Source organism: Heteronotia binoei, chromosome 12 (assembly GCF_032191835.1).
Source record: "Heteronotia binoei isolate CCM8104 ecotype False Entrance Well chromosome 12, APGP_CSIRO_Hbin_v1, whole genome shotgun sequence".
Classification (NCBI taxonomy): domain Eukaryota; kingdom Metazoa; phylum Chordata; class Lepidosauria; order Squamata; family Gekkonidae; genus Heteronotia; species Heteronotia binoei.
In genome coordinates, this window is record NC_083234.1 from 81,165,251 (window position 1) to 81,192,835 (window position 27,585).

Below are 27,585 nucleotides of genomic sequence, written 5' to 3' on the forward strand. Positions count from 1 at the left end.
TGATCACCATCTTCAAGTACCTGAAGGGCTGTCATATAGAGGATGGTGTGGAATTGTTTTCTGTGGCCCCAGAAGGTAGGACCAGAACCAATGGGCTGAAATTAAATCAAGAGTTTCCAGCTCAACATTAGGAAGAACTTCCTGACCGTTAGAGCGATTCCTCAGTGGAATAGGCTTCCTTGGGAGGTGGTGGGCTCTCCTTCCTTGGAGGTTTTTAAACAGAGGCTAGATGGCCATCTGACAGTGATGACGATCCTGCAAATTTGGGGTAGGTATTTGTGGGTTTTCTGCATTGTGCAGGGGGTTGGACTAGATGACCCTGGAGGTCCCTTCCAACTCTATGTTTCTATGATTACCAATTCCTTTACTGCTGTTAATAATGGGGAAATATGTGACACTAGATCCAAGTAGGCAGCCGTGTTGGTCTGAAGTAGTAGAACAAAATAGGAGTCAATGGCACCTTTAAGACAGCTTAGTTTTTTTCAGAACGTAAGCTTTATTTATTTATTTATTTATTTAGTGAACTTATATTCTGCCCTTTCCCATAATGGGATCATAAAATGTATACAGTAAGGCACAATTGTCATGTGTATAGTATCTTGCCCTTAATAGGCTCTTTAACAGTCAGTCAGTCAGTTTATTCCTCAGTGGAACAGGCTTCCTCGGGAGGTGGTGGGCTCTCCTTCCTTGGAGGTTTTTAAGCAGAGACTAGATGGCCACTTGACAGCAATGAAGATCTTGTGAATTTAGGGGGAGGTGTTTGGTTTCCTGCATTGTGCAGGGGGTTGGACTAGATGACCCTGGAGGTCCCTTCCCACTCTATGATTCTATGGTCTGTTGGAACATCACCTCATCGATGTGGGAATACGTGGGATAACCCTGCAATGGCTTTCCTCTTTTCTCCACAGGTGGAGACAGAGGGTAGCGCAGGGGAGGGAGGTGTCCCCTAGGCACCCCCCGCTATGTGGAGTTCCTCAGGGTGCACTCTTCTCTCCAATGTTATTTAACATCTACATATGCCCCCTTGCAATGGAAAAACTCATCCGAGAGCTACTGTTTGCTGATGATGCTGCACTCGTCTCCCACTCGGTATCAGCTCTGCAGCATATGACATCCTGCTTTGCAGAGGCTGCCAAGCTATTCGGCCTAGAAGTTAGTCTGAAGAAGACAGAAGTTCTCCACCAGCCTGCACCCCAGGAAGATTATCACCCTCCCTGCATCACTGTGGGTGAATCAGTTCTGAAGACAGTCCAGCAGTTCAGCTACCTGGGGTGCATCATCTCCTCAGATGCCAAGATCGACAAGGAGATTGACAACAGGCTGGCAAAGGCAAACCGTGCATTTGGCCGACTGCACAAAAGAGTGTGGAGCAACAAGCATCTGAAAAAAGGCACAAAGATCAATGTTTACAAAGCAGTTGTGATGACAACCCTCATCTATGGCTCCGAATCGTGGGTTTTATACCGTCATCACCTGCGACTCCTTGAGCGCTTTCATCAGCGCTGCCTTCGCACCATCCTCAACATCCACTGGAGTGACTTTGTGACCAACACTGAAGTCCTCAAGCGGGCAGAGGTTACCAGCATCGAGGCACTGCTTTTGAAGACGCAGCTGCGCTGGGCAGGGCATATTTCTAGGATGGAAAACCACCGCCTTCCCAAGATTGCCCTGTATGGCGAACTCTCCACCGGCCATCGAAATAGAGGGGCACCGAAGAAGAGGTACAAGGACTCCTTGAAGAAATCCCTTAGCACCTGTCACATCAACCATCACCAGTGGTCTGACCTAGCCTCAGATCGCAAAGCATGGAGGCACACCATCCACCAGGCTGTCTCTTCCTTTGAGAACGCACGCATAGCTGGTCTTGAGGACAAAAGGAGATTGAGGAAGAATCGCACTGCTACAGGACCAACCCTAAATCAGACTTTTCCCTGCAGCCGCTGTGGCCGGACCTGCCTGTCCCACATTGGTCTTGTCAGTCACCAGCGAGCCTGCAGCAAACGTGGACTATTGCACCCTTCTTAAATCTTCGTTCGCGAAGCCAAGCCGAGAGAGAGATGCCCCCTTGCCCAGTTGACACAGAGTTTTGGGCTTGGGTGTCATCTATATGCAGATGACACCCAGCTATATCTGCTATTGGGGGGCTGGGCAGTCTCTATCCCACAAGATCTGGCTGGGGGTTAGAGACCGTGGTTGGCTAAAAAAGCTAAAAAAAAAAAAGGAGGCTGAAAAAGGAGTTGGCTAAAAAAGAGTAGGCTGAAGCTGAACCCGTCAAAGATGGAGCTGGAGCACAGGTTACCAGCTCTTGATGGGACGCCACTGACATGGGCAGCGTCTGTCAAGAGTCTGGGTGTGGCACTGGATACCTCTCTCTCAGTGGAGGCCCACATCAATGCAGATTGCCAAAGTGGCTTTTTCCACCTTTGCCAAGCCCGGCAGCTGGTTTCCCTCCTGTCCCGTTTGGACCTAGAAACAGTGATTCATGTGATGGTCACCTTCAGACAAGATCACTGTAACTCGCTCTATGCTGGACTAGCCAAGACTGACCTGGAAACTCCAATGGGTCCAGAATGCAGCAGTGCGAGTCCTGTTGGGAACGCCACGGACAGCACATGTACAACCTGTGCTGTGCCAGCTACACTGACTTCCAGTTGAGTGCCGAGTCAGGTTCAAGTTTTTGACCTTAAGGCCCTGAGTGGTCTGGGACCAATGTCTCTATGGGACTGTCTTCTCCACTATGTCCCTAGTAGGGTGTTGCACTCTGATGCTAACAATCTGCTGGTAATCCCTGGGCCTAAAGAAGCCTAGTTGTACTCAACCAGGCCCAGGACTTTTCAGTCCTGTTCCCTAACATGATATAACTCCCTTTTTTGCCTATCCCCCCCCCCCATCAAAGTTTCTTCCCTCCCCAATATGTTCCAACAGTCTGGTGAGAATGAGCAGAAATTAGCAGGATGCCATCCGGGTTGGAATTCTTACTGTTTTATTGTTTTAAAATTAACTAATGTTTTAATGCTGTTTCACTTTTACTTAATGTACATCGCTCATAGTCCGGCTGGGATGGGGCAATACAACAACTGCTGCTGCTAACTACAACTACTGCATTTCTCACGCATCTCCTAAGAAAAATATGCAACTCACTACTAAAATTACACTTTGTCTGGAAAGGAGGAAATAATTCACCAATTTTTTTAAAAAAGATCCACAAGGGACACAGGAAATTACAGGTCATTTAGCTTCTGGGTAGAAGAAGAGGAGATTGGATTTATACCCCGCCCTTCACCTGGAGTCTCAGAGCAGTTTAGTCTCCCTCCCTCCCTTCCTCTCTCCACAACAGACGCCCTGTGAGGCAGGTGAGGCTGAGAGAGCTCTCAGATAGGGTTGCCAGGTCTATGATGGAAAATACCTGGAGACTTTGGGGGCAGATCCAGGAGAGGGTGGGGTTTGGGGAAGGGTACATAATATGGTACAGTGCCGTAGAGTTCACCCTCCAAAGCAGCCATTTTCCCCAGGGGAGATGATCTCTGCATGCTGGAGAATCAGCTGTCAAAGCAGGAGATCTTCAGGCCCCACCTGGAGGCTGGCAACCCAACAACTGCTCTTGAGAGAACAGCTCTGCAGGAACTGTGGTTGACCCAAGGTCACCCAGCAGGTGCATGTGAAGGAGTGGGGAATGAACCCCATTTCTCCCAGATTAGGGTCCGCACACTTGACCACTAAACCAAACTGGCTCTCAAACTGGGTAAACAGGTGGAAACTTATTACTAAGGACTGAATTATTAACACATAGAGGAATAAGCACTACTGGGTTAAGAATCAGCACATCTTCTATAAAAGGGATGTCAATGTCTCATCAACATCTTGGAGTTTTTGGAGAGGGTAAACAAACATGCAGCAGGAGCGGAATGATCTGGCAGACATTATAAGCCTGAGTTTCCAGAAAGCCCCCCCCCCAATAAAGCTATTCATTCAGAAAACCAGTTACAGATACTGTTAGAAGGTTGTACTGATATAACAATGTCAATTGCCAGTTTAAAGAAGAACTGGAAGGCTGGGGGGAGAGTGGGCAGGGGCTGCCAAGAGTCCCACCATTATTGCTGTGTCAGCAGCCATGCCAGCATCAGGGAAACCACCCAAGTTGTATTGAACGCGTGTTTCTTAAATTAACAAACTATGGATGTTCTCAAAGTTAGCAATATCCGAGGCTGAACGAATTCTACAATCCGTACGCTATGCACTGGAACTTCGAATTCCAAGATGGAATCAACCCATACATATTTTACGGTATGCCGACGATAGAAAATCACTTTGAAAATGGATTTGATTATAAGAGCTTGTGTTATCATCTATTAGATAACCATCACATTTTAAATGCCTAGGGGGGAAAGAAGTGCTTTGGTCTAGCTAGCCTCTAAAGGACAGCAAAGTTAAGTGCCAGGCAAGCCTGTTCAAAGTGGAGGAATTCTGCAGGCAAAATGTTACCACTGAAACAAACCTGTCTCCAGGGTCTCTGCATTACTCAACACTTTTTTCATATTGATACTAATTCAATCAAGTTGTGGCTAACTTGATTAGAGAACACACACCAGCTAAGATTTTTATGGATTATAGACCCAGAATATGACCTGCAATTGCTAGAGACATAGACAATAATGCTGACTTTCAGCCTTCCTACTGAAACCATCTTTCCTATCACCAACTCCTGGCTCTTGACAGCGTGCTTCTAACACCAGTGCCAGCTGTCGAAAGTCTAGGCGTGATTCTCCCTTTCAATGGAGGCCCAGGTCACAAATGCAGCCAGACTGCACCTGGTTAAGTGACTGGTCCCCTTCCTGCCTTCCTCTGACTTAGCCACATCATCCACGCAATGGTCACCTTCAGATTAGATTATAGCAATTCTGTCTGTGCAGGGCTACCCATGTGACTGATCCAGAAACTACAGTCAGTCCAGAATGCAGTTGCACATGTTCTGATGGGAACTTCTTTGAGAGCCCATATCCAGCTGGTGCACCGCCATCTGCACTGGCTCCAGACTGAACACTGGATCAAGTTCAAGTTTTTGGTATTAACCTTTAAAGCCCTAACTGGTCGGAGATCATACCCCACAGTGCTATGCTCCAGTGATAACAACCTGCTGGTGATCCCTGGCCTAAAGAGTGTCTGGCTGTCCTTAACCAAAACCAGCTGTCAATCTTCCTCTTGCCTGCTTATTGTGCCTCAATGATGCTGTAAAAACAAAAGGGGGGAGGGAGATGCTCTTTTGCTTTGTAGTTTAGTCCTGGCATTTCTTAGCTTGTAGCTTCTTTTGTTGCCAAGGAGACGAGGCTCTGGCACCTGGAACAGAGCATTCCTCCCACAACTGGGAAATGCAAATGGCCTTGAGGTGCAAAGGGAAAGGACTGTGGCGTCTTCTGATGATTTACAACTGACAACTGGGTGTGAGACCAGATGGAGGGGGGGGGGGGACCGTTAGTTTCATTCCTAGCAAAATCCAGCCTCTGGGCTGAAAGGTCAACTCTCATGTCGACTCTACAGATGTTTCCATAAGTTGAGAACTGGTCAGGCCTTCCACAAGGGTTTTTTCAGCCCTGGCTCTGACCTGGTGGGACACACTGCTGGGTGAGATCTGTCCAGATGGAGTTGAGGGCAGTGCTGGTTTTTCAACCTTGGACTGGCCTCCCTTCCTCTTTCCCTCCTGGGATAAGGAGCACAAGGCTGTGCCCCTTTTCTACATCACCAATTAGTTGTTGCTGTATCGTATTATAGAACTGTTCAGATATTTTAACTGCATTATGAATGTTGTTACCCACTATGAGCCTTGTTATTCAGGAGTGGCCTGGCTACAAATTGAATGAATAAATAAAAAAAAACTAAGGTTGGTGCCACGTAACATAGCTCTGGACAGTGTTAGGTAGTTGAAGCTAGTTTTACTTTGTTCTGTATGATTTCTGAGTAATTTTCCTTATTAATGTTTTTAAATCAACTTATTTCCTAAGCAACAGTCTGGTTCTTGTGTCACTTGCCCTGGGAGCCCACAGGATCAAGCCCAGCCTTCCGCTCACATCAACTAAACCTCATGGCATAAAGAGCAAAATGTTCAGTACACAGGACTGTATCAGACGCTGCTGAGTATTAAGTAAGTGCTGGTTCACATTACCTCTCGCCCCACATAAGAGTCTGCAGCCTCGAAGATGACAGCAGTGTAATGCTGAGCATGTTTCCCAAAGAGAGCAAACAGGTCTTCTGGCCTATAAGAAAAGAGGGCAACAGCCATTTAACAATTTCACCAATTCAGGACTGTTTCTAGCAACAATCCCAAACTTTATCAAAATCTACCCCATTTTGAATGGATTTTAACTACAGTGTTTGGTCTTATATTAAATTAGCAAAACTGGGAAGATTGATGTGGTTCACCCATTGCATTAAGCCCTAATTTAAACAAAATATGGTTTAAGTGATTGTCCAAATGCCAGCCACTCCATTATGTTTAGGTTAAATTTGAGGAAACCCTGAAAAAAACCCTCCTACAATCATTTTTCTGTGTAATGTGTGAAATTATATACTTTACTTTAAATTTGTAGTAAGAAAATTTTTATGTGGGACAATCTACAGCAGGGGTGGGGAACCTTTTTTCTGCCAAGGGCCATATGGATATTTATAACATCATTTGTGGGTCATAAAAAATTATCAACTTAAAAAACAGTGCTCTGCTAAGGGAGAATGATTCTGGCCAGCAAAATTAATGCAAATAATGGTTTTTGAAGTCATGTGGGGAGAGCCTAATCTGGCACACACACACATGGTCCACCGCCCTAGGCAAATGCTAGGTCGAGGGGTTTTTTGTAGAAAAAGCCCAGCAGGAACTCAGTAGCATTTTAGACCACATCCCCTAATATTAGCATATTAGGTCACACACTCATTAACATATTAAGCCACACCATCTGGGATAATCAAGTGCAAACTGAACTGTGACAATAACTTTTCCAGGCCCTGCAGCAATTCTGGCCGGCCGGCCAGGCCCCAGGGAGGCTGCCGCACAGTACATCTGGGCCCTGTGATCCCTGCCTGGCCCTGGGGAGGCTGCTGCACAGTGCAGCTGGGCCTCACAATCCTCGCTGGCCAGCCAGGCCCCAGGGAGGCTGCCACATGGCTCGGTTCAGCCCAGCAATCCCTGAAGGCCACACCAAGTGACCCATACGGCCCTCGGGGCGGAGGTTGCCCACCCGATCTACAGCACCATAAAATGATAATGTTTATGTACACTATAGACATATATCTCATGTTGAAGAATATTTTTTTAAATGTGCATAAGTTTGGCAACAATTAATATCCTATATAAGATGTAATTATTATTAAATAATTTAAGCTTTTCAATTGTATAGCTTAGTTTAATATCCAAATAGTCCTATATTATTTGGACAAAAAATCTCATACAGGTTGTTAACTACAGAATTTTGTTTTCTGCCTTCAACTTTTATTTTTTTTATCTTCCTGATGGCAAAAACGAAAGATGCACAAGCCTTTGGGTAGCGCAGGGCACAGCGAGTTGCAAGCCCTTCTCAAGTACTGGATATACTTCAATTTGCTTCCAAGAAAATAAAGTGATTTATACTTTTAAATTCCATCTATATACCAAACAGGGCTGTAGCCAGGATTTCATGTTTGGTGGGGCCTGCAGCAGCACTTTTTTTGACGGGGGCGGGGGGTTTGGGGGGGGCAGGGGGCCACTCAGTTTGGCCCTAAATACTTTCTCTGCTTCTCAAGTAAAGCAACAGCCCCCCCCCCCCAATTTGTCTATTTCAGTAAACCTTCCAGGGCGATCTGGCTTCAAGGAGGCTCCCTGCCGCCTCCCCATGCCAATCTGAAGCCCCTCCAGTAGCAGAGCTGCCTTGTTCAGGGCAGTGGGGGTGAGCAAAGGGGGCAGACTGGAGGCCCTCCAATGGAGGGGCCATGCAGATGGGGTGTGTGTGTGAATGGAGTGGCCTGGCCCCCCTGGGCCCCACTGCAGCTACCGGCCTGATACCAAATACCACAATTGTATATGCTAACTATGTTATCAATGATGTGTTTGATCTTGTTATTTAATCAATAAAAGAATGGGAGGCAAATATTGAATATATTTCATTCCACAAGACCCCTCTCCCAAAAACAGAATTTTCAAAAAGAGGAGGAGGATTATAAGTGCAAAGGAAATGCATTACCGCCTTCTTTTTTACCTCCCCCCAGCCCTTTATTCTGAGCAAGACCTTACGCAATTGGCTCCAAAGGAGGGCAAGCAGGTGGTTTTGTTTCCCGGGAGTGGTTCTGCAAAAACTCGATCATTGACTGACGGACCAGCTGAAGTTCCCGATCTGAGCCTGATACAAAAAGAGGCCACATGTGTGGGCTACTTCCAGACCCAAGACTTCCATAGTCCCATAAGATACCAATTGCTTGCAATCACAGCGATCCACCCACACATACTACTGGTGCATGAGAGTCTGGGAAGGCCAGCAGCTGAAGTGATGGTGAAACAGAGGTAGCCTGAGGCAAATCTTGACCAGAGTGGTCTGTGCCCCCGCCCTCTATCTGACACCTTTGACCCAAGTGACTGCTGAAAGTAGGAAGGAAGCGGGGGGGGGGACAGGAGAATAAGAGAAGAGGAGAGCTGGCAGGGGAAACGCAGGCTTGCTGGGCCCAGGGCAGTGAACAACAATTCAATAAACACCTAATCCATTATAATAAAATTAAAACAATTAAAAACACAAATGTGCCACAGCCTGATTCAGGTGGTGTTTACATGCTTTCCCCGTGAGAGGGAGGGAGGGAGGGAGGGCAGGCCTGCAGGAGGCCAGGCTCAGCCTCGCAGAACATCTCTGTTCCCTGGCAAGCCCCACGGGGCATGCATGGCATTCGGCAGAGAATTCCACCAGGCGGGTGCCGGGGCCTTTTCTGGCCAAGAAGGCCAGATCTTTCCCCATTATTCACCTGTTCTGGGAAGTAAACCCTACTGTAGATACTTGATTAGGATTTTAAGCAGATCAACATGATATGTGGCTCCACAAGTCATACCAGAGTTCCCCCAATCTGACTTTCATTTCTTGAAGCCACACAGCAGGTGAGAGGAAAACTCAGGGCTTTTTTGGGTAGAAAAAGTCCAGCAGGAAGTCATTTGCATCAAGCCCTGGGAAAACTTATTTGCCCAGGAAAATATCTGGACTGGTCCCACAGCACATGAGGAGGAGGGATTGTAGCCCCCACTGTTTTCCTGCCCCCAAATGGCCCAGGAAGCTGCTTTATGCCCTGCAGACCCATTTGGGGCCAGGAAAACAGTGAAGGGTGCCTTAGAACTGTAGCCCTATCTCCACTGCAGTTGCTGTATAAACTGGGCCTCGTGGTGCTCGTAAAATCAGGTCTCCAGAGAAGAAGACTGCAGATTTCTACCCCGCCCTTCTCTCTGAATCAGAGACTCAGAGCAGCTTACAATCTCCTATATCTTCTCCCTCCCACAACAGACACCCTGTGAGGTGGGTGGGGCTGAGAGGGCTCTCACAGCAGCTGCCCTTTCAAGGAGAACTCCTGTGAGAGCTATGGCTGACCCAAGGCCATTCCAGCAGCTGCAAGTGGAGGAGTGGGGAATCAAACCCAGTTCTCCCAGATAAGAGTCCGTGCACTTCACCACTACACAAAACTGGCTCTGTGGTTCTGAGTAATGTGAGTCAGGCCAGGACAATCCCAAACATATCTTGTGTCATTCAGGTCTCAGACTGACTTCGTTGCTACTATTTAGATCATAATTAAAACACTTTAAAATATTTTTCTAGCAATTAGTTGGAAAGCAGCCTGATTTCTTAGAATTAGTATATCAACATTTCAAAGGTCATTGAGTAAGCCTCCAGGTGCTGGACATTGTGGGAAATCACACCTGTGGAGGGAGCAGTTCTCTTACCGTGCTGGTTTTCTCCTGTTGTGAACTGTGTTGCAAAAGCTCTGAAGTACTGTGAGGAGGATTAAAGGAGAGGTTTGGATTAGAATAGCTGTCAATCCAAGCACCTTCAGGGCAATGCTATCCTGCATCAGAAACAGTCTAACAGTCCCCAAGGTCATCTTCAACTGGTACCTGCTGCCCAGATCTAGGAATACAGGGAGAGTGAGAACAGACCCACAAGCAAAATCACAGCTCATATAATCTTTAAACCATATTTTAAACAAAGAAACAGACTGAATGATGGTGTATTTTCAAACTTTCCTGGAGACATTACTGAAAGCTCCATCCAAAACCAAGATATGAGACTGTAAGATTGCACAGTGTGTTGCAGATACATGCAGGTTGGTTTCAGTCACTTCAAGCTGCAGCAGAGGTGCGGGGGCAGGAAAGTTGCCCTTCTGGAGACCAAGACCCTTCTTCCACCTGAGGAAAAGGAAGGCTGGATCCAATCCAAGCAGTTAGGAGGTTTGTGGAAGATGACTCTCTGATTACTCCGGATTCATGGCTAGAAGACTGCCAGCCCTCCCTCTGCTAACAACCCCCTAAAAGATATTTCTAAAATGGGGGGAAGAGGGTGTCCTTTAGGGAAAAGCCACAAACAGCAAAATTTCATGAGGTTCTTTTCCAAATGTTTTCCTGGTGGTATTGACAATGGTTCCCTTTGGCACAATTGTGCACAAATTGTAAAACCTTCCTTTTAAAAGAAGCTTTTACCATTTAAATAGGATTACAAGGTATTTTGTGGGTTTTGCTTTTAAATGAGTTGCACATTTATATGTTTTTAACTTCATTATTTTATCATTTTAACTGTATTTTAATTGTTATACTGTCTTATTTTTTATGCTCATCAATGTATGGACCCTGATAGGGTGAAAAACAGCATTGATTTTTTAAAAAAAATAATTTATGTATAGTATTATTATACGGTTATTTATGGAGTCTCAATTATTCAAACTGAGGAAATCACAAATACTTTTCAGCAGACAGTATCCTACTTGTAAGGTTTTCCTTCATCATATAACGGAATGACTAAAGCTGTACAGTGTTTGCTGACTCTGAAGGAATCTGAAAAGGTTCTCAGATAGGAAAGGAGCATCTACATAGAAGCAGGGGTTGCTTTGTAGAAAAATAGGTGGTGGAGCTCATCCAGGGATTGTTATGCAGCTGCACCTACTATTCAATGGACAAGGAGGTGGAACTCTCAGAAAGGTTCAGGAGCTGTGCTCCTGTGAGCTCCCACTGAATCTGAGGCCTGCACAGAAGTATGCCAATTGCTCGTAGACCATCTCTGACCAATTTGGCTAGATCCCTGTAAATGGTCTAGCTCTTTTTAAAAGGCACGCATGCAAGAAGTTAAATAGTTGGGTAGGGACAAGGAATGTTTCCTTGTATTACTGAGCAACCTTCCTTCTCCTGGAAGGCAGACAGACAGAGTCTTCTGCAAAAGCAAGGTAACTCATTCAGTGAGTTCCAGTGCACAAGCACCCAATCAGTTTCAGAACTTCAGCTTTGCAATCAGACAGCTGAAGTCAAATCTTGGAACCTAGCACACCCAAAACATTAATTGACACTGATTTTATTAAATATTTCTTGATTTCAAGATTAAGTTTATCTTTATTTCAGTAAGACTTTCCACATGATATTCTTGTAGATAAACCGGAAAAAAATGCAGTTTGGATCCTATTACCGTTAGGTGGATTTGCAACTGGCTGACAGACCACACCCGAAGTGTGCTTGTAAAAGATTCCCCATCCTCTTGGAGCTCCTCAGGGATATGTCCTGGCTCTGCATTGTTCAACATGATAAAAGGAATGCTTGTGCCTTTAAGAAACAGATGCCCTCAGTAGCCACTGCCAGGCAGCCACAACACTACTGTCATCCTTTGAACCTTCGTTGCTATCAGTAAAAAGCAGGCCTTTGTGGGAAGACTTATTGGGCCCAGACTCATCAGTATCAACCAAACTACTTGCTACCCACCAACTTATATGATTCACTCAGCTCTGGCTACTTGCTACTAGGGGTGTGCATTCGGTTCGGCCGAACTGAATCAACCGCCGAATCACCCGATTCGGCTGCATACGGAATCGCATACAGCCGAATCCAATTGTGGCCCATTATGCAAAAGCCGAGTATGGCTCCCGGTATACTTCCGTATAGATATTTGGAAGTATACGGAATTCAATGCAAAAGGCGGGAAAGGGGCTTCTGCAGCCTCAGGGGAGCTGCTTGCCTCCTTTCCCACCTTTGGTAGCCTTTTCCCGCCTCTCCCATAGCCTCCCTGGGATCGGGGGGGGGGAGGGGGAAGAGGAGCCCCAGCAGCCAATCCAAAGCATGCATTTGCAAAATGCATTGCAAATGCATGCTTTGCAGGGCTGTTGTGTAGCTGATCCCCCAGCCATCAGCAACACTGTTGTTCTTTTGATCTTTTGCTTACTTGGGTAAGGGTCAGGGCTGCCAGGCCGGCTATTGCTGGGCCTTGCTGCACGCTGAAACAGTCGATGCGCTGTGCACGGCGGACACTCTCAGAGCCATCCTCTCACAGCAGTTAGAGGGCTGGGTAGGCAGCGGGGACGTCGCCATGGGCTTCGTGGTGACTGATGGTGGCTCCAACAGCAAGGCGGCTGTTCAGCGTCAGGGCCTAAAATGCCTTCATTGCGTGGCCCACCTTCTCCACCTCGTGGTTAAGGATGCATTGGGCTAGATGAAAAGCCAGGATCGTTGGTATCTAGCCGCGACCCATGAGTACCGACTTCTGCTCCAGAAGTGTCGGCACATCACGGGTCACTTCTCACACAGCAATAAGGACTCGTATCGGCTGCGTGAGAAACGGACACTGACAGGCGTGCCAGGGCACTGCCTGATCGGTGACGTCAGCACACGCTGGAACTCCACCTGTGCCATGCTGGAGCTCATGGTGGAGCAGAGAGCAGCCCTGGATGCCTTTGTCTCTGAGACGAGGGTCTTTCGGGATGAGAACCGTCTCACCCAAGAGGATTGGGTGGTCATTTCTCAGACTGTGGAGGTTCTTGGGCCCTTCAAGACCCCAACAGAAATGCTCTCGTCTGACATGGTGAGCATCACACTGGTCATCCCCAGTGTGGCCCGTGAGGACCTGGCCTCGTTTCTAGTACCAGCTCAAGGCCGTGCAGACGTTCTTCCAGCGGAGCGCACCTTGGTTGTTAGGCTGCAGGAAGGGCTTGAGGCCCGCTTTCAGACTTTCACCCAGGATAAGGTCTACATGATGGCGATCATATTAGGCCCGCGCCTTAAGGGCACAGTCGCCGAGCGGGCCAACGAGCTTGATCGCTGGTGAGGCGAGCTCCCAGAAGGTCGAGCGTTCCAGTGCCGATAGTTGAGGAGGGGGTGGAAGCAGCTCATCTGCCACTTCCACTGCTGTTGTTCATCCCCGACCTCCCCAGCTAGGCAGTGTTTCCCACCAGACAGCAGCCATACCAATGCTGAGGTCCCTCTAATGGGGACCTAGTTGATGAGGTGTGAACTGGCAGAGACTGACCAAGAGAGAGATCTTGAGGTCATGGTAGATAACTCACTAAAAATGTCAAGACAGTGTGCGTTTGCAATAAAAAGGCCAACGCCATGCTGGGAATTATTAGGAAGGGAATTGAAAACAAATCAGCCAGTATCATAATGCTCCTGTATAAATCGATGGTGCGGTCTCATTTGGAGTACTGTGTACAGTTCTGGTCGCCGCACCTCAAAAAGGATATTATAGCATTGGAGAAAGTCCAGAAAAGGGCAACTAGAATGATTAAAGGGCTGGAGCACTTTCCCTATGAAGAAAGGTTGAAACGCTTGGGACTCTTTAGCTTGGAGAAAGGTTGAAACGCTTGGGACTCTTTAGCTTGGAGAAACGTCGACTGCAGGGTGACATGATAGAGGTTTACAAGATAATGCATGGGATGGAGAAAGTAGAGAAATAAGTACTTTTCTCCCTTTCTCACAACACAAGAACTCGTGGGCATTCGATGAAATTGCTGAGCAGACAGGTTAAAACGGATAAAAGGAAGTACTTCTTCACCCAAAGGGTGATTAACATGTGGAATTCACTGCCACAGGAGGTGGTGGCGGCCACAAGTATAGCCACCTTCAAGAGGGGTTTAGATAAAAATATGGAGCACAGGTCCATCAGTGGTTATTAGCCTCAGTGTGTGTGTATATACAATTTTTTTTGCCACTGTGTGACACAGAGTGTTGGACTGGATGGGCCGTTGGCCTGATCCAACATGGCTTCTCTTATGTTCTTATGGGACAGTGATGCTGGTGTGTTGCTGAGCTGAGAGAGAAGGAATGGTTGCCTTCCTGTCACACAATCTGAGGCTCTCCCAGTGATCTTCCTCATTTGGGGTGCAATTCTGGCTTGCCTCCTCATGGTGCACCCTGGGTAAAGCAAAAGAGCCTGGACCAGCCAACCATCCTTCACTCAAGGTAAGCCAAAATGCTTCTTGCTTTGTGTCAGATACAGAATGATGTGGAGCTAGGTGTGGTGGTCCACCACTTCTCTTGTTTGAGAGTTGTGTTGTTTGGGGCAGGGCTGGAGAGCTGGCATCTGTAGACTGTGTGTTCTGTGGCAGGGAAGCTGGCACCTGGGTGAGAGACCCAGAGCCAGCATGCTTGTTGCGCTTGGCCAGCTCTCCCCACGTTGTTTGGGGCAGGGCTGGAGAGCTGGCATCTGCAGATTGTGTGTTCTGTGGCAGGGAAGCTGGCACCTGGGTGAGAGACCCAGAGCCAGCATGCTTGTTGTGCTTGGCCAGCTCTCCCCGTGTTGTTTGGGGCAGGGCTGGAGAGCTGGCATCTGGGTTTGCTGCAGCCAGGTCTGCAGAGCAGACCTTGAGCAGATTGTGTTTTGTGTGGCAGTGATGTTGGCAGCTGGGTTTATATTGGTTCCAGGCCTGCAGGGTTCATAGAGTAGATAGAGGGATGCAGTGCATTTTGGTCCTATAGAGATTCTCTGGTGTGAAGTTAGGTTTGGCTTTGGGTGCCCCAGGAATTGGACCCCCCGGGTCTAATTTTTTTTGGCCTTGTGGGTTTTGTGTGGGACAGTGCCCTGAAGCTGCACAGCAGTTTGGGGGGCTCTCCTCAAAACCTCCTGCTCCCCAGAGCCACTTTCCCCACGACAATTACAGTGAGGAAGTGGCTCTAATTGGTTTTTTCTCACCATTGGGAGCAGTGTTCCTTTTGGGGTGCCCACAGATGGGTGCAGTCTTTTTGGGCCAGGGGGGTTTCATGCTGGGGAGTCCCCTGAAGCTGCCCTGCAGTTTTGGGGCCTCTCCCTCAAACTCCCCTCTGGCCAGAGCCACTTTCCCCACAGCAATTGTAGTGGAGGAAGTGGCTAATTGGGCTTTCCCCATCATTGTTGGCAATGAGCCTTTTGGGGAGCCCAAAGACAGGGACCCCCTGGCCCAATCTTTTTGGGACTTGGGGGTTCTGTAGGGGAGAGTCCTCTGCAGGTTCCCTGCAGTTTTTGGGGCTCTCCCTCAAACCCCCTGCCCCCCAGTAGCCTCTAATTATGCCCTATGTTGCCATTGATTTCAGCAGCCAATAGGGTATAATGGTGGAATAGGGGCACCCTCTTTGGGTGCCCCTGGAATGGGACCCCCTGGCCCAATCTTTTTCGGCCTTGGGGGATTCGTAGGGGAGAGTCCCCTGCAGGTCTCCTGCAAATTTGGGGGCACTCCCTCAAACCCCCTCCCCTCCAGGCGGCTTCAAATATACCCTATTTGCTATTGATTTCAATGGCCCATAGGGTATAATGGGGCCGTATATTCGGAAATAGCCACACATCTACCATATATGCGGCTATTCCGACTACGGAATTCAGAAATATACGGGATTCTGTATTTTCCCCCCTGTATATTTCCGAACCCATGTACTACCAATTTTTTTTCCCCCATCCCTACTTGCTACCAGCCAACAGCAGCGACCCCACAAAAGCCAGCATGGCCATGCAGGATCTTGGAGGCCCTGTCAGAAGTTCCCTGGCTGATGGATCTTGGGTCTCTCTAGTCCTCCTCACAGGGCCAGAGAGATACATGATGTCAGGCACTTTGGGACACTATCAATGAGAAAGGCAAGTTATAAATAAAATAGACTTTGAAAAGCTGATGTAAAAAAACAGGATGTAAATCAGTGCACTGTACATATTTTTACTTTTCATAAGCCGAATTTAGTACCCCAGAACTAGCTGTTAAAATATCAATGGTCCATTATAAGGATGCATTGGATTTTTTGTACCTAAATGCAGAACTTTACATTTATCCCTTTTAAAATTCATTTTATTAATTTTAGCCCAGTTTTCCAACCTGTCAAGGTCATCCTGGATCCTGTTTCTTCTGTGTTTGCAATTTCATATCATCGGCACATTTAATAAGCATTTCCTCTATTCCTTCATCCAAATCATTGATAAAGATGCTGAACAAAACAGATCCCAGGACAGATCCTTGAGGCACGCCACTTGTCACTCCTCTCCAAGAGGATGAGGAACCATTCACAAGCTCTCTTCGGGTGCAAGCAATCTGTCAACCAGTTACAGCTCCACCTAACGGTAACAGGATCCAAACCACATTTTACCAACTTGTCAATAAGGATAGCATGTGGAACCTTATCAAAAGCCTTACTGAAATCAAGATAAATGATGTCTACAGCATTCCCCTGATCCAGCAAGGTAGTCACTTTCTCAAAAAAAGAGATCAGGTTAGTCTGACATGACTTGTTCTTGAGAAACCCATGCTGGCTCTTAGTAATCACATCCATTCTTTCTAAATGTTCTAGGACTGTCTGTTTAATGATTTGTTCTAAAACATTTCCAGGTATAGATGTCAAGCTGACAGGTCGGTAGTTACCCGGATCGTTTTGGCCTGGCATTCAAGGAAAGCGACACAGGCGCAAGACAAATTTCAGGTGGGAGGGCATCCTCAGGTAAGATGCTGGCACAGAACCAGCCTCTTTCCTGTCTGCCACCCGCCTCTACTCTGAAGCCGGGGGAGGGGGGAGGCACAAAGAGCAGGTCTTGTGAGGCAGGTCTTCACTGGCAGCCAGGACAACAGAACAATTCCTGTTACGTTCTGTGTCTGCCTTTCTCCTATAGAATCCAGGCAGAGCAAATCAATACAATCAGCAGGATGAAACATCCAGTCAGCAGTGCAATAGGGTTGTCTGTACGCAACTATTACTTTCTAGATACTGTTGTAACCTAAGCTTTCGGTCCCCAATACAGTTAGTTGCCCACTCTCATGTTCTTAACACGCAGGAGGAAGGGTAGATGGCATGCAGGTCAGATGGTCACCATAATTCATTTATGAGGGAAGCTCATTTTTAAACCTTGATCCAAGTCATAAACTGGTTATGACTCAGGTTGTAAAAACAGTACAAAGTTAAAAAAAAAAAAGATAAAAATAATCTGTCTTCAGGGATGAAGCTGCTTACCCTGAAAGTGGGATAGTGCTGAATTCCATACTCTTTACAAACTTCATAGTTTACTCCATCCCCACAATCCAGCACTCCAATTCTTATTGCAGACTCCCATCCTGAAAGCAAACAGAAGTTTTATTCTAACATTTCTGCACAACAGCAGGAGCATAACCCTAGTCCAGCTTCCCCAAGGACATCAGACGTGGCAGGATGAAGAAAAATCACCTTCTCAATTCATTAACGTAATTTACTTCATTTCTACATACCTCTCCCCACAGTGAGGACACAAAGTGCCCTCCCTTTTACTCTCTGAGGCTGAGAGAGGGTGCCTGGCCGAAGGTCACCCAACAAGCCTCCATGATGGAGCAGGGATTTGAACTCGAGTCTCCCAAATTCTAGTCTAGTGCTCTCCCCACTACATTGCATTGGCTCCCAAGCACATTTTTATTGCCACTTGTCTCACTAGTGTGACTTTTCCAGTTCTTGTCAGTGAAGGTTCATTGAAGTTTCCAAATAAGCAGACTTGTTATTTGAAACAAAGTTGCATTTATTGTACTCTCCAAAGTTACTTCAGCATGAAAGACATTGGAACTGATGGCAAGCAGTTCGAGTCATTGGTATTTAACATTATACATCAAAGCAATGGCAGCTAACCCCCAATTCCCAAAACAAAGGCTGTCTTTGCATGTGAGACATTTCACATGGCTCCCCTTATCTTCTACAGTTGGTGGTTACATTTCCCGGTGGCAATGTCCTTGCTGCCTTTAGGGGGGAGGTGAGAATCTGCCAGGCATTCTCTACTTCAAAGACGGCCTCACAACCTTTGATATTCTTGGGAAGCTACTCCTTGGCTATTCCTTACTTGGCCCCCCTCCTTTTCACTATTTTATTATTACTGGTTAGTGAGCATCTATATTCATTAATCAATCTGGTTAGTAACAAGCATACAGAAATCAGCATTCAGAAATAGTATCAATGAACAGAGTCTGACAGTTCTGGTCTGTCTAAAGTTTAGTGCAGGGGTGGTCAAACTTGCTGAACAAAAGAGCCACACAGAATAAACGTCAGATGTTTGAGAGCCATAAGACATGAACTGTGCTCTTGTGCAATTCACTGTGCAATCATATATTACCACGAACAAGGACCATTGTGGAGAAAAATACAACAGGCTCTAGAAAGAGGGTCTAGGTGAGTGCCTCCCCCTTACTGTCTTCCCACCCAAGCGAAGGCACCCCCCCTCCAACTTCAAGGGGAACTGATATCTGTCATCTGGAGAGCAGTTGTAATTCTGAGTGATCTCCAGCCCTCACCTGGAAATTGGCAACAGTGGTTCCCCAGGAGGAAATGGCATTGTACCTGTCTGAGGTCCCACCCCTCAAACCCCAATCTCTTCAGGTCCACCCCTTAAATCTCCAAGAATATACTAACCTGGAGTTGGCAACCGTATCTCCTTCCCTTTATCTGCCCCTCTTTATCAGCTTTCCATTACCTTCCCCCTCCTTGCAGCCTCTACATAGGAAAAGCAGTCTTTCTCCAGAATGTATGGGGGGAACCAAAGCAGCTTATATCATTCTCCTCTTCCCCCTTTGATCTGAACAACAATCCTGTGAGGTAGGTTAGGATGGAAGTCTGTGACTGATCTGAATCTGTTTTGCAGACCCCACTCTGAAGCCCTAGTTCCTATGCCCTCCTCAAACGCTACCATAAAATCTCCACCAATCAGGATTGGCCCCAATGAGTTCTGCCTCAGAGGCCTTTAGTGACACCTTTCAGACCAACAGTCTGCCTCTGAGAACATTTTTGGTCTTAAGCACCGGACTTCAATCTCTCCCTATGTTTCACTTTCCCTCCATCTCTCTCCCTCTCTCTGTATCTGGCCTGTTGCCACAGGACACCATTTGTTCTCCTTTCCAGAGGATGAGTCCTCAGCCAATCAAACCTTTCCGTGGCTATTTCTTCCTCCTCCCTCCCTCAGCCAATTGAGGAAAGGGTTTCTCTCCTCTGTGAATCAGTGCAACAGGTGGCTCAGCCAATGGGAGAGTAGGGAGAGCCAGTAACTGCCAGAACTAGGATTGGTTGCCTTTTACTGACAGAATCAGCTTTGCTGGCTACCAACGGCCACTCAGGCGGAAGAGAGGAGTGGACTTAACCAATGGCGCACAAATACTCGATTGACAGTTTGATGGAGCAAAGGTTGATACACCATTCCCACCCAATCAGGTTGCTCGGTTCTGCCAAAGTGAAAGGGCTTTTATTATATTATAGATTACATGTATCCAGAGAGAGCATCAGGAAGAATAAAAGCAACCTTGAGATGCTGGCACAACACCGTATTTATTTCAATTTTTAACTGATCTTTGCTGGTATTATTATTTAACTTAACGAATCGCCCCATTCTGGCCAGTGCCATGCTCTGAGTGATGTTTGTACTGTGTAAACTGCATATGATTTTGGTGTCTGTACCTTTAAATTGTGTAAAGTGGCTGCAAGTGCTTCCTGGCTGCCAGAGCTGTTACCACCAGCTCTGTGCACAGGCTTTGTAAAAATACTTTACTGTTTTCTAAATATTTATTTGATTAAAACTGTAAGTATTGTGTTAAAAAGATGGTGACGGGTTTTCTTCTTCAGCTTCTATTTTACACTGAGAGTTCCTATTATTCCCCCTCCAATGGCAACTGCTGGGGGGGGAGGGGAGGGGAGGAAAAGAGGAATATCTTGTATCATGGGCAGAAATCCTTCAGCTTGTAGAAATATTATTCTGGATCCAAGCAGTAGTAGCCCTGAGCTATTATAGCACTGTGCCTTGCTTAGCATACACATGCTGTGCTTTTTAAAGTTCAACATTAGATCCCGAGTTCCAGAGAAAGCTAATTCTGCCTCTGCAAGAGGAGTGCTGGTAATTCCAAGGTGCTGTGCTCAGGAGCAGAGCATCTGCTTCACCTGCAGAAGGTCACAGGTTCAATCTCTGGCACCTTCAGGTAAAAGGTGCTGTGAAAGGCTGCGCTGAGATCCTGCCACTGACAGACCAACAACCTGATTCTGCATAAAGCAGCTTCAGGGGACGGCGCAGATAGAAGACTAGACACACACAAGTTCTGCAAGTTTTGAATCCATGAAGAAAAAAACGGAGGTGAGGGAGGCCTCCCCTCTCCTGGCTTCCCACAAACTATGGGAAACTGAATTATTCAAGAGGGCTTTTCTGCATAAGGCAACAGAGCTGCACTCCACTAAATGATTCACAAAGTTCTATTAGGGACTGAGGTCTATGTGACTGCGTTTAGCTTACTGAAGCGAGGATCCCACTAGGTCATTTTTTGTATCATTTAATGCCTCATGGACAGACTTATGCTTTGCTTCTTCTGGCTGGCTTCACAACTCTAACTCTATTGTGCTGTTTTCCTCAATACTTCTGTCTTCCTCAGGCAGGTCATCCCACAAGGCGGGGGCCACAATGGAGAAGACACAAAGTGTCATGGGGGCAGTTGTCGATTTTGTCCACTTGCAGGCTGGCACTTGCAGAAGAAGACTTTGCTTAGATGAGTCAAGCTGTTGTGGCAGAGCACAGGGGAGAGTCAGGCTGGAAGATAATATAACTTAAGTCACTGTGGATCTTTTCTGAATAGTGCAAATCTTATAAAGCTTTTTGAATACAAACATGCTGCACGTGGATGCATAGCCACTTAAGGATTTCCCCCTAAATAAAGTCGGAAAAAAGGAAGATAACATTTCAGGCATCTTGGCTAGGAACTCAAAAGTTATTGTTAAGTACAAACTGGGGGTAGTGGTACATTTTTCTTTAAACAGCTGTACCCTAAACCATGTCATATGACATTTCTGCGCATGTGCTGGGGAGTGCATTGCTGCATGGTAGAACACAACTAGAAAAGCCTTCAGCTAGCAGAATCCATCAACTCCCCCTCCAAGGACACACAGCCTCCCCTCCAAGGACACACAGCCCTCCATTTTATCAACACAACTCTGCCATGAGGTTGGGGGGGAGTGTGGGGGGGAAGGGAGGGAGGGACAGACAGAGACTCTGACTGATTGACTGGGCATTTTGCAGAAATGCATTTCTACAACAATGCAGGTAATGTGGAGTAAGGGTGGTGTTTGACACTGAATACTTTCCCAAACTTTCCGCGTCCTTTTTGTGTAGAAACAAAAAGAGTTATTTCTCCTTGACTGCTGCTTTTCTTTGAAAATGTAGTTTGTAAGATTCAGACAGCTAAACAGGCACCAGGGTATTCAGGCAAACACACAAGAGGTAGGAGGCAGCTTTGGCAAAGGAAGCACCAGCAAACCAAGGCTGGTCCCGTTATCTGCCTGCCTGCCTATTCTCTGCTGCTGCTCTTTCCTTTGCCACCTGGCTCAGCCCCTCCAACAACAATGGACAGAGGCTCTGAGAAGCTGATGCAAATGAATTGCCTCACAACAATGCAGGCCCATCTCTTAGACAAATGCTTGGTTAAAGCGCACCATCTGGAAAGGCGAACTGTTCAGAGTTCACAAAGGAGCTCCTTAAAAGAAAATGCAGCCATGTTTACAAGCTTTATTCTCAGTCTACACTGGTGGGTTCGATGCATCAATTGCATATTTGGTGATGACTTCCTAGCATATTGATAGAAATCCTGCCAACTTACAGATGAAAATCGGTTTGCACTATTGGCAATGCTCATCCCCCTTGCTGCAGGCCTCCTCCATGTCCCAGATTACAGAGGGGGACTTTTGAGGGAATATAGTTTGCATACTGGAATTTACTGAGCCCTTCAAACCCTTTCCTTATGTCCCTAACCAGAAGCTCATTATGATAAAAATACAAGAAATAAAAATGATGTTTTAACCAATGGCATGATGATAAACACTCAGGGAAAAATCAAGTCTTGGCAAGATATTAAAAATGAAGGTGTAAACATTCAACATCTGCTATATTACCAATTAGTCTCTCGAGATTAAAGGAGATCATGAGTAGTGAAGGTAGAGTTTAAGAGATGCAACTGAATTTGGGCAGCTGATTAGGAACCAAAAAGAGGGTTTATAAGATAGATAAATGGATATAAAAGATTTTACTCCAGCTAGAAAAGATGAATAAACGAAAAATGTGTGATTAAGTAAGTGTAAAAATTTAAATAACAGATATCTATGCAACAATGGGAACAGATAAGGGGGAAAGGTATCAAATTTACAGTCAGCCAAACACAAAGAGAAAATTGTTTTTCAGATGGTATAACTTTAGGGACATTCAGAAAGCACATCAAACTACAAAGGAAAATGCTGGGACTATCAAGACTTAGATGGAACCTTCTTTCATACAAAATGGAATTGTAAAATATATATATATATATATATATATATAGAAAAGAAATATTATTATTATTAGTTATTATTAATGATTAGTTATTAATGATTCAAGAAATGGATATTGCTACCATATGTTACTAAATAAAATTGTTTTAACACAAAAAGAAATACACCAAAATGCAGAATCTGTTATAGTTTAAATTCCCAGTGGAAGGCAAGAGCATGCTATTAGGTGTTTTGCTAAACAAATAACCAAAAATTTAGAAAAGCTATTCAAATACAAGGTGACAGCAGCTAGAACTATTCACACAGCAAAAAGGAAACTTGCTATCTGTCCACATTTAGAAGAACTGGAAAATAAACTTGCTGAATATGCAGTAATGGCAAAATTAACAATCTATTTGAGAAACAGGTCTATTATCTGAGGAAAGATGGAGTTTGTATTATATGTATTATGCTAGCAGAAAACAAACTTGAAGTGAGAAAATATATACAAATGTATGGTAATAAAATAGTAGAATTAAAATCTATTCCAAATGTAATATCCCAAATATAAATGGGTTCTCTATATGAGATATGCAATATACTTTATTTTTGATATACTACATATCTACTAAAGATTCTAACAAATATGTAGAAGTAGCAAAAATATGTTATGCTATATTAAATAGTAATGATGAAACCCATAAAGTCAAAATAGATCAGTTATGAAGTTTGATACTTAGAACTTGAAATGATGCATGCAATTGTGCCCCAACAAAAATAAGAATTATTGTATTTTATAGATAATACCTTAAAATTATAATGAAGGGGATGAAAAGGAAATTATTCTGTCCTATACATTATGTACTACATGAAGAAAAAAGGAAGAGACTGGATTGATACCCTGCCCACTACTCAAAAGAGTTTCAGAGTGGCTTCCAATTTCCTTTCCCTTCCCCACCCCACAACAGACACCCTGTGAGGTGGGTGGAGCTGAGAGAGCTCGGACAGAAACTGTTCTTGAGCAGAACAGCTCTGAGTGACTTATGACTGACCCACTGTCTCTCTAGCAGTTCCAGCTGTTGCACATGGAGGAGGGGAATCAAACCCAGTTCTCCCAGATAACAGTCCATGCATGCACTTAACCACTACACCAGACTGGCTCTTCTCTTTGACAAATGTAATGATGTCGTACAGCTCATTTCCCCCCTTTTTCTTTTCTGCCCCTTCGCTATTTTTCTGAAACAAAGAAACAATAGGAACAAAACACTAAAGAACCATACAGAAGAGATGATGGATTCCTTCCAAAAGAGATGAAAGGGCAACAGATTCTTTCAAAGAAGAACTTTTTGAAGACGAAACTACTGTTTTAGAAAGCAAAGTGAACCCTGTACTGAGAGCAATTGGAAGAACAAATAATCAGGAGTACTTATTTTATTTATTTCTGTTGGCTTTATATTCCGCCCTTTCCCGTAAATGGGCTCAGGGCAGACAACAACATAGATTAAAACAATTTAAAATGTACACATTAAAACCGTATAACAGCACAATAAAACCAAAACAGTAATATACTCCATAGGTGGCAGTTTCCATTGGGCACATTCTACAAATAAATACATCTATAGGTCCAGGAATATAATGGTAAGATGGTAATAACATCAAAGCAAAGGAGGCCAAGCAGATGGAGTAGATATCAATACAGCTATTCCAAACCACAGAAATGGAGCCCAACAAACTCTTAACAAGTATATGTCAATAAATATGGAAACAAAACAATGGACCACAGACTGGAAACAGGCAATTTACATTCCAATTTTTAAAAAGAAGATCAAAGTAACTATCGCATCGCATTAATTTATCATAAGGAAAGTGATGTTCAAAATCTTACAACGAAGACTGTCACCACATACAGAATGAGAAATGCCCGATATTCAGGATGAATTTAGAAAAGAGGAGGTAGAGATCATATTGCAAATATACTTTGGTTACTGGAGTATACAAGAGAATTGCAGAAGAAATCAGCTTGTGTTTCACAGATTACAGCAAAGCTTTTGAGTGTGTGGATCATGAAAAGCTCTGGTTGGTTTCAAAAGACACGGGAAAGAGATCACGATGGCCCGGGGGTGTCTCCCAACAAGGATGCATTTTTGTCTCCTGTCTTTTCAATGGATATACAGAACCTGTCATCAGGTCAGCTGGATTAGACTTCGCTGAAGACAAAATGAAAATTGGTGAAAGGGACGTTAACAATTTCAGATGTGAATGAAGCCACAATACTGGCTGAAGACTTGAAATAACTATTTGTGAAGGTTAAAGCAGAAAGTACCAAAGCAGGATTACAGTTGAACATCAAGAAGCAAAAGTGATGACTACTGGAGAATTATATATCTTTAAGGATGATGAAGAAATGAAATTGTTCCAAGATTTTCTATTTCAGCACCAACCAAAATGGAGATTGGAACCAATAAATTAGGAGACAAATAAAGGGGCTAGAAAAGATTCTTCAGAACAAAGCAGAACCTTTAAGATAAAAAAATATTCAGAATACAAGCTTCCATCATTCAATGGAATGGGGTACAGTAAGCAGAGCTGCTTGTAGCTGGTGGGCAGTGGTGAAGAATGCAAAGTAGTGCAAAGCTAGAATCCAATGGCCAAATAGTGAAATGAACAAACTGAGAGAACATTTGGTCTGGACAGCATTTCTGTGGGAAACCAACAGAACAGAAACATGTCAGAATGATGGTGAGAAAGTCGTAAGGCAATAATTGCAGCCTGCTAACTGCTCTACTGCTTGCAAGTCTGGGTTAAACTGAGAACATCTCTCCCACTGGTATTCCTCTGCACCTAGTTTGCTTTTTAACATGTAACATACGTTACAAACATCATTCTAGTTTGCCATTAACACAAAGTGGAAGATGGGTTTGCAACGACCCCTTATTTGAGTAGGTGAATCCAAAACCCAGGATCCAGAGAGAGGGGGGCAGCTGCTTCCTCGCAAGGGGCGTTGCTGGAGAGCGCGTGCGCAGCCCAAGCCCGGCACGTGGCCCCCTCCCCGGGAGTCCTCGCGGGGCCCCTCCCTCCCCGGCTCACCTCGCAGGTCGAGGGCGAGGGCGGTCCAGGCGGGGGCGAAGGCGACGCAGTGGCCGCAGGCCGAGCTGTAGAACTGGAGCAGCCAGGCCGAGGCCGAGCCCAGCAGCGCCGCCCGCACCGACCCCGCCTCCAGCACCCGCACCGCGCCCGCAGCCGCCGCCTCCTCGTACAGCCCCGCCGACGCCCGCGCCCCGCACGCCGCCGCCCACGCCAGCGCCACCCAGCCCCAGCTCGCCATGGCCGCCGCCACAGCCGCACAGGCCCAGGCCGGCCTCTCCCGCCGCCTAGCAACCGCAGCCACGCCCCTCCCTCCTTGCGCGCCTGCGCGGACTTCTCCGGCTCCGCCCCTTGTGCTCTCCGCGGGACCGGAGCGGCCCTCTGCTGCCCCCTACAGCGCCGCGAGGGCAGGACTCCCGCTCGCTCCTACGTCGGTCAAACGTCAGAGGAGGGAGGTGCCTGAGCAGAGGAGAGAGCGCGCAGGCGCAGCCAGCCCACCACCCACCCGCTCCACGAGGTGGCGCACAAGCGCCTGCTGGCCACGCGGCGGCAAGCCAGGAGGAGGGGGAGGCCCGCCCGGCCCCGCTTCCTCTTCCGGTTCCCCGCCCCGCCCCTTGGAACCTTGGCCTCCGAAGCAGCCGGGTGGGGGGGAGGCGCCGAGGCTCCTGCCCCTGATGAGCGGCGGGCCGGGCGGCCACCTCTGCCCTCCCCCGAGCACGGCGCTCCCTTCGGCGGCGTCGCCCTCCGTGTCAAGGGCTTCTTCCCAGCGGCGCCCACGGACAGCAAGGCCAAATAGGGGTGGCGTCTGCAGAGACGCGGCTTCAGGCATTCCAAGCAAGATAGTTTAATAAAGAAAAATTAAAAAGAGTGCATATGGTCTCTTCAAGCGTCATAGAATCGTGCAAGAGTTGGAGGGCGCCTCCAGGGCCATCTACTCAAGCCCCCTGCACAATGCAGGGAATTCACAAATGCTTCCCCCCCCCCCACGAGCACGCGCACATGCCTCCCAGTGACCCCTGCTTCGTGCCCCTAAGATGCTCTCCTGCGTGCCCTCCTGGGGACATACCAGAGGAGACAGGCCCATAGAGACGTTGGTGCCTGACGGCTCAAGGCCTTAGAGGTCAACACCATACCATACCAAACCTTTAATGGCATAACAGTTGCAAATAAAAATACACCGAATATAAAATTTAAACATTGGAGATAAAATCAAAACGAAACTGAGATTATAGATGCATTCATACATGGTCAGATTAAATTTAAGGATGTCAGCCAAAAATTTTGCCAGAGCCTTGCTAACCTCCCACTCAGTATCATTCAATAAATAATAACAGGGTGGCAGAATAGTCAAATCTTGGGAGAAAGAAAGCTTGCAAAATAAATCTTTATGGAGGTTATGATAAATGGAACAATCAAACAGTATATGCTGAATTGAGTCGGGAATATTCGCTCCACAGGAACAGAGTCTGTCACCTAAAGGGACTCAATGATATCTCCCTTGTAGAACTTTAGTCTAGCCAACATAAATGTCCTGCGATGATTTGGAATGGTTGATAGATAATGGGGCATTTTGCCACAGAAAACATAAAAACCTAAGGATGCTGGAGAGCAAATATAAGGGTCTGTTGGGCGTAGTTTCGTTTCCTCCAACTCCAACAATCTCAATTCAATACATCTGAAGATACATGACTCATCAGATGTAAAAAAATTATCAACCTCTATCTCCAACTGGTTAAGTTTGGACATAAGAACTGCTGACCAGGATGAGATATATGAGTCTCTTTTCAGACAATCAAGAAGGCTGTTAGAATCTGTTCTAAAGT

General features: G+C 46.1%; 1 protein-coding gene across 1 annotated transcript in view; it reads right to left on the reverse strand.

Moving 5' to 3' along the window:
• Window positions 1-26,003, reverse strand: part of QSOX2 (quiescin sulfhydryl oxidase 2) — an 82,077-nt gene extending 56,074 nt beyond the window's left edge. The window contains exons 1-5 of the mRNA XM_060250653.1: window positions 25,766-26,003; window positions 17,411-17,511; window positions 9,929-9,977; window positions 8,252-8,357; window positions 6,158-6,248 (exon numbers count right to left, since the gene is read on the reverse strand). Coding sequence (XP_060106636.1) covers window positions 6,158-6,248; window positions 8,252-8,357; window positions 9,929-9,977; window positions 17,411-17,511; window positions 25,766-26,003 — 585 coding nt within the window. The remainder of the gene's footprint in view (window positions 1-6,157; window positions 6,249-8,251; window positions 8,358-9,928; window positions 9,978-17,410; window positions 17,512-25,765) is intronic.
• Between the last annotated feature and the right edge of the window lie 1,582 nt (window positions 26,004-27,585).